This window comes from Mya arenaria, chromosome 6 (genome assembly GCF_026914265.1).
Source record: "Mya arenaria isolate MELC-2E11 chromosome 6, ASM2691426v1".
Classification (NCBI taxonomy): Eukaryota; Metazoa; Mollusca; class Bivalvia; order Myida; family Myidae; genus Mya; species Mya arenaria.
The window spans coordinates 62,919,057-62,931,795 of NC_069127.1; the positions used below are offsets into that span (position 1 = coordinate 62,919,057).

The window sequence follows — 12,739 nt, forward strand, 5'->3', positions numbered from 1 at the left end:
TGTATATAGCAGACTTTTTAAACTTTTTTATACCAAGCACGAGTGTAAATATTTAGTCTCATTTCAAAGACTGCCGAGACATAACAAATCTCTCAAGATTTTTAGTCAGAGGGCAACCTGCTATACGTGTGCATATTGCCATTGTGTCACTAGTCTTAATGATGTCTTGAAAGGTTTCCTAGTTTGGGTCATTCTCCTACACAAGAGTGATGATGCTTTACGTTCCACAGATTAGATTTATCATTATCAAACTTCTGATGAATGAGAATGAGTTTGGGCCAACATTTAAAAATTCCATGACCAAGGGTACAATAATACATTGAATACATGTACCTTGCTAAAAAAGAACCTTATGTTGAGTCTACCTTTTCCTCAAAAGTGAAAATTTCTGTCAGGTTGACCATAGAAACTGTATTGTTCCTATTTGCTTGATTACCTTCTCACAGACGATGCATTTCTGTATTTTGCTCTTTGGTTTGGCGACTGGTTTCTTCTCTTCCTTGATTGCAATAACATCGTCGTCTTCCTCCTCAGTAGCTGGAACACAGTAAAGTTTTAATTGGGGTCATCATATCAAGGAGCGTAGGTCAAAATATACCTTTAGTAAGTTCAGGAATTTCAGTCAAATATTTAAGGAGTGTCCCAAACCACATTGAAAGTTGAACTTGGAACCTAGCTACCTAGTTTTTGACAGCAGATGATCTGTATTCAAACAGGTTCTGTCATGCAAATTTTCTCATATTCTTAGATTGGATGAAGACCGATTGATAAGAGAATCAAATCAGAAACTTAAATACAAATTTTTTTCTATATTTGACCTCCTGCCCTAGTTTTCAGGTGATCAGAAATGACCCAAATTCACACTGGTCTAAAATATCATGTTAACAAATGTCTTGACCAAGTTTCAAGAAGAATAAATAATAACCGCAGTATTTAGGACTTAAAAAGAAAACAACCTTATTGAAATATTGTTAACGACACTGGATATGTACATGTACCTGTTGCTTCATCTTTGATTTTCTTGTTGGCCTCCTCTTTTGCCCCTCTTTTTAAAGCTGTTTCTGGCTTTTGATTGGCTGAAGCCAGCTTCTCTTGTTTGACTGTAAGCTGTTACATAAAACCATACATGTAAATGTGGGGCAGTTTGATAGCTAGTATGCTTAAAAAATATTTAAATTATTCATTATTGTGATAGTTTATAAACCTATTTAGGTTCCAACAATTGGAAAACAAATGATAACAACACAATATTAATCACTTTCTTTTGAGTTACATGTGACTGTCAGCATGTGTTAAGAGAAAAACCCAAGCAATCAGAGCAAACCCACTTGTCCGGCTTGGTGAAATTGGACCAGTTACAAAATTGCTTTGTTAAATTATTTTCTGTTGTAATTTCTTAATATTCTGCAGAATCACACACATTGACATGGAAATCTACGTTCATTTTATGCATAATCAAGATTCATTAATGCATTGAATTTTTCATTGGAAATTATCACTCAAAAAAACTTTTGTATGTCATTCATGTATTTGTAAGTGCAATTATCACAGTGATCAAAAATTTACATAGTAAAAAAATCAGGTTAGTAGAAAATTTGAAGTTCCTATGATTTATATAGATAAAATTTAATTTTGAGCCAGTAAGACTAGAATTAAGCAAATCAAATGTGTTGCCTATCAGACGCCTCCGTTGTTTTTTCTAGTAAAGGCTACCATGACCTTAACCTTTGACCTATGGACTTCATAATTTCTAGAGATCATCTATTGACAATGGTGCATACCAAGTTTGAAGACTTTATAACTTTTCAGTTGTTCAAAAAAAAAATTGATTGCAAACGAAAAAGTGGGATGCTGGAGTGGTGTCAGACACAAAATTTCCAATACCTACAGAGGGAGTGGGACACAAGGTTTTGTTTTGCTTTTTCACATTGAAGTATAGAAATTGATTTTAATGTTAGAAAATCTGAGTTTTTAAAACTGTTACCATGTCGTTTTTATGTGTAACAGTTGCTTCCATTTTCTCACTCTCCACAGATTTCTCAGCAGATTTGTCTCCTTTGTCTGACTCTTTTGTAGACTGGTTGTCTTTTTCTTCCAGACCCACAGCAGACGTAACACCAACAATCTTTAACCCTGCACCTTCTGTCTGCTTGTCTAAAAGCATTGTCAAAACATGCAGCAATGAGTACACAACAAATATATATATAATAATATAATATATATAATATTAATATGATAATATAAGTTATAATTAGTAGTGAGAAATGGAGAATAATCACTAAAACAATTTGATGCATTATTCTCACATCTCAAGAAATACATTCAAACAAGACTATATCAGTAACAAGAGTATCAAATTTGAGAAAGAATATTTTTTCAAGCCATTAAAGCATCTCTGATCGTACCATATGTTCAACAAAAGGTAATGGCAACGCCTAACACACCAAAGTTATCACATTACCATAGTTAATTTCCTTGAAAAAACAACAGTGAAGCTAACATCCAATATACACATATTATCACTTAACTGTAAAACTCACCTTCATCCATTTTCTCTTTTTTCACATTGACTGAGGAAAAGTGTATAGAGACTGGTTGATCATTTTTAGATGAAGCATCTTCTGTCTGATCCTCCACAACCAACTGGTTTGATGCATTTTCTGCCTGATCTAATGCAGTGGACTGGTTAAGCGCAACTTCGACCTGATTCACTGCAGCAGACTGTTCGGTAGTATTATCCAACTTATTCAAAGCAGCACTGCTAGTTTCCATTGCTTCTGGTACATTGCTTGCAGTCTCCCCAACTTCTATAAATGACCCTTGAGTCTCTTCCTCTGTTTCTTTGTCATTCAAGTCTTTCTGAGCCTCAGGGGCGTCATTAGAAGCCTCAGATTTCTCATTGACCTTTTCATCAGATTTTTCAGTCCCCACAGATAGTTCACTTGCTCCATTTTCATCACTGTTCACATTTTTAACTTCAATTTCATCATTCTCCATATTCTCAGATATGAGGACATCATCAATAGCTTCCGCTTGTTCATCAGGAGCATCAGCACTTTCTGTTCTACCTTCTACCTGTTGTGGTTCTACAGATGGCTCCTCATCGGGTTGTTCAGTGTTTGCAGTATCTTCAACCTGCAAAACAAACCAACAATACCTGACATTAAGAATTTCTAAAACACAGGTTTTAATTTGTGCTGTTATTTCTCACAGGCTGATTTTTGCTTTCAATCAGAGATGTTCTTGTATTATTGCTTTTTATTCTTTGTATCAAAGATAAAACTTTGAATTAAGAATAGTTCATTTTGCGCATATTGTATGTTTCTCTGGCTGTCACCTCCCATTGTTAAAATTCTGGTTCCCTTTTCTCACCTGTGACATCTCTATGTTCAGCTATCTGACCAAGGCTATGTGCAACTAACTAAACTTATGGCTAACGGTTCACCTGTGTGTCATCTCCGACTGTTATTGTTGTATGTTCAGCTATGTCTTCTATGATACCTATACACATCAAACTTGTAGCTCACCTGTATACTCACACCAAACTTATAGCTCACCTGTATACTCACACCTAACTTATAGCTCACCTGTATACTCACACCAAATGTATAGCTCACCTGTATACTCACACCAAACTTTTAGCTCACCTTTATACTCACACCAAACTTATAGCTCACCTGTATACTCACACCAAACTTATAGCTCTCCTGTATAATCACACCAAATGTATAGCTCACCTGTATACTCACACCAAACTTATAGCTCACCTGTATACTCACACCAAACTTATAGCTCACTTGTATACTCACACCAAACTTAAAGCTCACCTGTTTACTCACACCAAACTTATAGCTCACCTGTATACTCACACCAAACTTAAAGCTTACCTGTCTACCATCTTCAGATTCTGCTTCCTCTTTCTGTGATATCCCTCAAAGGTTATATTCAGGTATGTAACCTATAAAAACAATCCAATAGCTCACCTGTGTGTCATCTTCAGCTGTCACTTCCATCTGTTCTGACTCTGGCTCCTCCCTTTCTCCGGGTGCAGCTTTATCTGCCTCCGTGTCTTCTTCAGCATCACCTAAAATATCAGTACCCTGTATTAGTTGGAGGCTGTCATTTGGTTGAGAAAAGATTGTATCCAAACTCAACAGCAAATACATACTGGTATACAATTTTCAGCCATGAAAGCCAAAATTCATACATGCAGGGTTAAAAAACTGTACAATTTTTGTTGTTCACCTCTTAGCATAAGTGTTATTTTCATTTGAATCTGACAAGTTGGAAAGTACGAGTCCCAAACAAAAAGGTGGAAAAACTATAACATCAGCCTTCAACGATTTTTTGGTAAAAAGGTTAATCCCACAAAAGGTTGTCATGGACTGCAAATTGTGGGTCAGAGCATTCAGTCAGTAAAGTCAGAGGATTCATACATGTACCTGCTTCATGGCTTGCTTCTCTTCCTTGGTCTCCCGATTCTTCAGGTTCATCTCTTCCGTCAGCTCCAGGCTGACCCTTATCCCCACCTTGTGCTTCTTGAACTTCATCATTTTCTGTTTGTTCCAATTCTTCACCAAGTTCTACTTGTTCTGCAGTTTCGTTTTCTCCCGCTTTGCTGGCCTCTGCTTCAGGCTCTGTTTCAACCAAATATTCAGCTTGTGCATCAATATCTTGTGATTCATCAACCTGGGCAACTGTGAAATCAACATCAGCTTCTGTCGGCTCTTTGGCAGTTCCTTCTGCAGTCTCTGGAAGATCTTCTGGTTGACTGTCTTGTGTAAGTTCTCCTGTTAATGACAGCATCAGGCAAATAAAATACTAGTGTTCGTTTCCTTTCCGCTACCAATGAAAAATGTTATGGGTAGCTAGATAGAATATTCCTTTTTATATTGATTTTTTTACCCTTATTTAATAGAGAAAGAACTCGGCATTTGATTATCTCTTTACATATATAACAGAAATAAGTAGTGATGTTCCGATGATCGATTATAATCGAAAATTGATTGGTTGGGCCTGAAATCGGCGACAATCGATAGTATTTGGTTATAATCGATTAGGCCTAAAAAAAATAAAATTGTTTGGTTAGGGTTACATCCTTTTCAAAAATAGGTAGGGTAGGTAGGCTTTTTATTTTATTTTTTTATTAGGCTTTATATAAGAATGTCATTTTCATCATTGGAGAATGGTGTTAAAGTTATCTTCTATATAAGCAATTAAGGTTTTAAAATACATATTGAAAAGCAAACAAGAGGCCCAAAAGGGCCTATGCTCTACTGGCATGACTTTTGTGGTCATATCAATCCAGAGCATGTATGTATGGGTAAAAGGCAACAGACATATAGTTTATGTTTTGTGTTTGGGTTACCTGAAAACGTAGCACGTTCAACATCTGAGCCCAGAAAGTATTGTAAGCAGATTAGTTGCATGAACTATTTTAATATGTGCCAAGTAAAAGTCATCTGACAAAAAAAATGCTTTCAAAACTGTACTCATAGTAAAATTTTCTGTAGTTTTAAAAGTTAAAAAAAGTTGGTCAAAAGGTCAAAGTCAAGGGCATCCTAGGACAAGATTGATCAATTTGAACAAATATTCACAATCAATTGTGCTGAGATGGATGCACGAACACACAAAAAGATTTTCAAACCTTTCCAGATTTATGTTTACCAAACCTGTGAACCCTGGGTGTGGCCAGTAATGACACCAGGTGCATAACTTAAACATTCACAACCAATTTTGTTAAGATGAATGCGCAAACTACAGAACTTAAAGCTAAAAAATGGCCTTTGGGCTTTCAACAAGAACAAGGCAGAGTAATTCACAAAATCAACTGCAGAAGCAAAAAGCAAATTGTCTCTCAAAATCCTAGACTTGCAAATTGTCTCCCTTAACTCTAGACTAGAATTAACATATACATGTAAACTTGGCTAAAAATAGAATTCGCTCATGCAGACCTGGCTAAAAATAGAAAGCATTTCTTTAAAACTTTCATGGCCCATAATCTAGGCATTCATGGGCGGATCTTGCTGGTTTTCGAAAGGAGCCAAGCTTTAATGGATATCTAGATACTGTACAAGTTTCATCGAGATATAATCAAAACTGAAGACTGTATCGTGTTCACAACCAATTGTTTACACAATAGCATTTTTTTTATACTATCAAGGGCCATAATCTAGGCATGCATGGGCGGATCTGGCTGGTTTTCGAAAGGAACCGAGCTCTAATGGATATCTAGATACTGTACAAGTTTCATCGAGATGCAATCAAAACTGAAGACTGTATCGTGTTCACAAGCAATTGTTTACAGACGCACGGACGCACATACTACGTACACATTACCATCGCATAAGCTCTTCTGGCCTTTGGCCAGTAGAGCTAAAAAAAAGAAATTTTTTTTTTTTAGTTTTTCATTTTTTTTTTTCAAACTGACTATAAAAACGTTAGGGTCGGCGCCTATTCCGTACGTAGGGTTGGGTAACCCGAACCAAATGTATTTTTTTTTTAGGCCCTATCGAAAAAAAAAAATAAAAAAAAATAGTAAGTGTTCAGATGTTATCTTTAACAAAATGGCTGATGAAAGCCACAATGAGCAAGTAAATGAACTATTTTTTATACAACAACACTTAATAACTTCAATCAAAGACATAAGGTATATGTATATAATGATTAAGAGTTTAATACTGTACATGAATAAAACTACAACTCGGGTACTATCTAGTATTTTAAAAACCGATTGTACTATCGATAATCGGTTACTTGAGTGGAACCGATCATCGATAGTAAAATTGCAACCGATTCCCAACACTAGAAATAAGTGAATGACTGAATGCAGTGGTTTGTCTTTGACTGAAACGTTAACAATTAATAAAAAGTACTTCTCCCATATAAACATACCTTCTGCAGCTTCTGCCTCATTGTTTTCAGCTGTATCTAATAAAGCATCTTCCATCTGTTCAATATCTGCCTCAGGATTTTCTCCAACTCTTTCTTCACTGTCATCTCTTTCAGCTCGGTCATGACCCTCTAATTTCAACTGAGCTTCATTTTCTATCTTTTCATCAGCAACTACTGCGTTAATTCCCATCTCATTTTTTTCAACATTTTCATTAGATTTCTCTTCATCCTCCAATAATTGTTCACTAAGCTCTTCATTTAAATCTAGATCGTCATTGTCCAAATCTTCACCTTCCTCAACATTTTCTGCTTCAGGTCTTGATTCACTTTCATTTACAGCTACTTGAAAATCTTCACTCATTTCTCCGCTAACCTTACTAGTATCATCACCTTCATGCTCATCATATTCCGCTTCAGGTCTAGACTCCTGTACTTGTTGATCTAAATCTTTATTAACAACTTCATCACCCTCCATTACTTCAGCATTCTGAGCAAGTTCATCAGATTCTGGTAACACATCTGGTTCAACAGCTTCAGTTAAATATTTATCTTGTTCTTCAACCTCTTGCTTTTCTTCAGGTACTGGCTCAGCTATCTCTGGTTCAGCTGTCCCAGGCTGCTGGGTTTCATCTTCAGTTTTTTGTTCTGGCTCCATTTCAACATCTCTGGTTGAGAACCCTAAAATGCAATTGGATGGGATTTAGCATATATGAGAAGGTAGATTATATTTAAACAATTTAAGGTGTATATACCTTGGTCTTTTAATTTAATCTGTTCTAAAACAACCTTAACAAACCTATTGCATACATGCCATATTTTCTGGAGACCATTCAGGGGGATTTGTTCAAAAGGCTGAAAATTCAGGGGGATTTTGGTTGTATTCAGGGGGATTTTTTTAGCAGGTCTAAGTTGGCGAAATTTTAAAGTATTTTTAGACGCAAGTACGAAAAAATGTATTCACATATAGTTTGCTTTGAAAACCTCTTAACTTTTTCATTATACAGAATTATTTTATGTCATGATTTATCATATTCTTATGATACACTGTCATGTCATACTGTAATGCACTTGCAGAACAAAATATGTCATTGGAAAAATATGTTTTCGAGACAATTACATTAAATTTACCTTCCTCCAAAGTCTTTTAAAAAAATTGTGCTTAATTCTATCAGCTTGATGACTTTCAGACAATAAGAGAATAGAATAAATATTATTAATTTCTTCCCTCCAAAATAGTAATATTTCTTTGCCTTTGATAATTACTACAAATTAATTGATCACTTGTTGTAAAAGTTTCCTTTTGGCATTTCACCCTTGTGGAGTTGTTTCTTTACATTCAGTTTCACTCACATACTGTGGTTTCACTTACTTTGTCATTATTGCCTGATGTAAAATTTCTAAAAAAAAAAAAAAAATTTTTTTTTTTTTTTTTTTATAATTCCGGGGGATTTTTATCTCCCGCCAGGAGACCGGGGGATGGATCGAAATTCCGGGGGATTTTTTCCCCCGCCGGGGGATATGGCATGTATGCTATTGATGTACTCAATTTTGTTAACAATACATGTTTAACAATACAAAGGCGGGTATTTCTATTTACATCCCACTTTTTACATTTTGAGATTCATATATATTTATGAATGCTGACTAAAACACCAAATTCGAATTAAGATCTCTCTAAAAAAATACACTTTCTCACCAATGTTATCTGCCTCTGGTTGGTCATCACATTTTGAGTCTTCACCTTCTACATCTTCAACTTCCATAGCCTCCTCGATTTCCTTTCTATCACCTTCAGCATTCGCAATTCCATCTTCATCCTGTTGTGTAATCTGCTCTTCAAAATTTCCAACTAGTATTTTACCATCAGCATTACTATCTATGTCTTTATATTCAGCTGCAGTTTCCATAGCATTTTCTTCTAATAGTTTGTCATCCTCTGCACTTGCCTCTTGGTTATCATTAGCTGTACTTTTCAACTCATTTGTTTCTTCTACATGGTCTCCTGAGGCATCTACAGTAACTGCAGGACCCAAATCCTCCTACAACAGATAATAAAATGTCATTTTTACATGTGATATGATGATGTATATAAAAAAGTAACATACGAAAAAGCAAAATGGGAAACCATAAAAAAATGGCCAGAGGATGCCTTTTATTCAACAGATCAATTACTGGTAAGTTGCCATTTGAATTATACATTCATCAACCTAACCATTATTTTACTGTTTCAAAACCCAAGAATTCACACTTTTAATCAATCACATTCAATTAAACTGATGTTTAACATGCCACATTTTTTATGCCATAATGCTGGAATGGCACAATGCCACTCAAATAAAACAAAGCTGAAAACCTTGATATAAACATTAACAAGCATATTGAGATTGAGCAAATGTCAGATTAGGTAAAGTAAATGGCAATGAAATCATGTGTTGGCGAAATAGACCCTTACAGGGCTTTTTCTGCCCATTTTGGGAAAAAGACCCTAGACATTTTGGGAAATTTTGCGTCGTGAAAATGCGGAAATTGGGAAATTTTACAGTGAAAAGAAAAAGCTGTCTAGTCTCCTGTGAATTAGGAAATGATTTAATATTAGCTAATTTTCCCTTTAAAAGACCCACAATGGCTGAAATATCAATCCTTGGGGTGTAAATATCTATTGCAATAAATCATGACAGATAATATTTCATATCTCTGAATGTGATGAAAATCAATGATTTCTGAGTTCAACTACCAAAAAAACTTCACATCACATAATTTATTAGGATGTTGAAAATGAACCAGTACAGGTAAAAAGATTTCTAAAAAAAAGAAAAAAAAAATTTTGGGGGGGAGATTGGGATTTTTTTCTGAAGATTGGGTTAAATATCTTATATTTTGCTTTGGGAATGGGTCCGATAGTCGGACCCGTGGACACTATAGAAAAAGCCCTGCCTTATTAACATTGGATATGAGATATGAGTTTGTTTGCAACATTTTGAAATACTGTGAAATCATTTTTATTATTCATTGGCATGAAATTTCATGGTTTGCTGAAAAATTACAATTTCGTGGGAACTTGAAATCGTGGTTTTTCATTTTTGAAAATAGATAATCAAAACTGCGACCGTCCTAGATCGACTGCATTATCTCCACGCGTTGGCCCTTAGTTTCCATCTTCTACATCATTCGGTTTATGACACACGCTTAAGTGGTACGACATGCCAATAAGTGCATATATCCATGTCAATTATCGATTTAATTGGAAATTAAGTTCTTAAAAGAAGATGTACCCTGATCCTAAATACAGATAGGCGAAGCCATTAAATGCCAATTAAGATTTTTGCAAACTGTGAAAACACCGAGAAGGTCCGTATATTTGAGTAAACAATCCCTAAAGATAGCTGATGTTACAAATTCAATCACTTTTGAATATCATCTCGTTTCAATACTTATTCACACAGTTTGTTTAATAAGTATATTGAACGCGTTGTTTCGAACATTGTCACTTTGGGTGCTCAGTAACCTTCAATGTAATCGATTAATTCTTTCATTAAAGAAAAAAATCAAGAACCGACACTTGTCACTCACATTTTGTAAACCTGGAGATTTTCATGAACAGCACATGTTAAGGCACATGCTTCTGTCATGTGGTTCATAAAAACACATTAAAATGATTTGATTTATTATTTGTTAAAGGCAGATATAATATATTAACAAAACAATGATAGTTAGATATACAGTGAGACAGATATTTACTATGTATACTGCAGACTCTGTAACGAAAAAACTAGAGTATGTACATAACATGGCAATTGAAAAAGTGAATAAAGGGTCTATACTTCGTGGGATCTTGAATTTGTGGATCACCCAACCCACGAAAACCATGAACATTAATGCCCCACGAACATTAATTATTTCACAGTAAAAGAATAATGTGCATATGAATATATATAGTGATGGAGTAACCTAGTCTTTGACCCCACATTTCCCAGTTACAAACTAGTAAAAGATTTCACCAAGGCAAACATTCTGATCAGGTTTTATGAACGAAGGACCAGAAATATAGCAAAAATATAGGGGAACGTTCTGGTTCCAGTTTGAATAGAGTCTGACCAATCAATACAAATAAAATATTTGGTTCCTGACATATCATTTCAAAGATTTGAACTAGTGACCTAGATTCTGACCTCACGTGAACCAGTTTCAACTATTCAATAATTTCATCATGGAAAAGATTCTGAAAATTTCATAAATATTGGACGATATATTGCCTAGTGACCTAGTTTTTGACCTGCTGTGACCCACTTTTAAATGCAGTGAGAATTCATTGAGGGTAACATCCTGTCCAAGTTTAAACATAATATTACTGATCATTACCAGACAAAAACATTTTTTTTATCAAATGTGTCCCAGTTTTTTGTTTAAGAGTACATCAAGGGGAAACAGTCTGATGAAGTGCGATAAATGGTGGACCAAATAAAATGCCTCTAATGTGTTCCAATTTTTTTTTCTATGATTTGACCTAGTGACCTAGTTTTTGACCATATGCAACCCTTTTATACAACCGGTCGAGATTCAATAACAGTAACATTCTGACAAAGCTTGAACTCCCTACAAAGATATATGATTCCAGAGACAGAAAAAAAGGGACTGATGGACTGACAACGCCAAAATAATATCCCCCTAGGTTAGTCAAAATGAGAGATTAAGTAGCCACTAGTTGACCAGGAACAAAGAAAGACATGTTGACATGGATTCAACAGTTGTCTGTTTATTTCAGTGTGACAAGGGGCATAACTCAACAAATATTAAACCCACAGTTATTGACCTCACTTATGCACCAGTCAATTGTAACCACGCCCCCCCCCCCCCCCCAGGTCCAGGGAATAGCAGGGACTTTGACTTTCATTCCAGCTAATCCCAGGTAAAATTCCCGCCCTGCGGCTAAAATATGCTGGGGAAAATCTAGTCCAAATAATTGTACGTTGACGGATTTTTTTTAGATTTTTGATATGGCAAATCCTTCACGTACAAATTGTTTAGTATCAAAAGTGGGTAGTTGTTCCGATCAGGATTCCGGGTTAAAGCATAAAGCGTCTATAAAATATCATAAAAACAAGAAATATTACCAGATAATGTTATTTTATATTAGTTCCGTACACAAAAAATAAATATCCATCTTATAATTATGAGTTTGACGGCTTTTCTTCATTTCATTCTGTCAAAACATAACGATATATACATGTAGGGCACCTGCAAGGCTTCAGGGCACAGTTTTAAATCGCTCGGAACATTTCGGCCATGGCCGAGTTATTACGATTGTATAACGAGGTCTATCTGGAAGCTTTGTCGGAGGAGGCCAAGTTATTACGATTGTATCGAGTTGTTCCCCTTCGCATAATTGTTGTCTGTGTCAGTCAACTTTCGTTTTATTGGAAAGGTAAACAACTTGTTTTAATGCATTAAATGCTTGTTTAGTGCAAAATAACATTTCACTTACATGGTAAAATATTAATATAACTATTTATGATCAATTTCAACCATAAAATACTTCACTTAATACAATTTCAATATTTTTAAAACACCCCCGTTTTTTTGCACATTCCCGTTTAGATATTAGGGATTGGAAGAATCCCGTATAACACGTCTATTATTTTAGACTAGGGAAAATCCAGCCAAATGCCCCAGCACCTGGGGACTTCATAGGTAAAGCCCATTCCCGGCCAGGCCATTTTCAGCGCAAAAACTTGGCACTGGGAGGCCACCTAGAAGGTAAAAACATGGCCCATTTCACCCGCTATCCCCTGTTTTTTTTGGGGGGGGGGCTTTGGTTACAATTGACTGGTGCATTAATTCTTGCAAC

The 12,739-nt window shown here is 35.4% G+C and overlaps 1 protein-coding gene across 4 annotated transcripts in view; it reads right to left on the bottom strand.

The window, feature by feature from the left end:
• The window catches only part of LOC128237399 (zinc finger MYM-type protein 4-like), a 33,171-nt gene that overhangs the window by 19,687 nt on the left and 745 nt on the right, over positions 1–12,739 (bottom strand). For all 4 annotated transcript variants that reach the window (XM_052952911.1, XM_052952912.1, XM_052952914.1 and 1 more), the window contains exons 2-9: positions 8,591–8,933; positions 6,895–7,572; positions 4,443–4,790; positions 3,984–4,084; positions 2,541–3,135; positions 1,985–2,154; positions 999–1,107; positions 437–537 (exon numbers count right to left, since the gene is read on the bottom strand). In XM_052952911.1, coding sequence (XP_052808871.1) covers positions 437–537; positions 999–1,107; positions 1,985–2,154; positions 2,541–3,135; positions 3,984–4,084; positions 4,443–4,790; positions 6,895–7,572; positions 8,591–8,933 — 2,445 coding nt within the window. The remainder of the gene's footprint in view (positions 1–436; positions 538–998; positions 1,108–1,984; positions 2,155–2,540; positions 3,136–3,983; positions 4,085–4,442; positions 4,791–6,894; positions 7,573–8,590; positions 8,934–12,739) is intronic.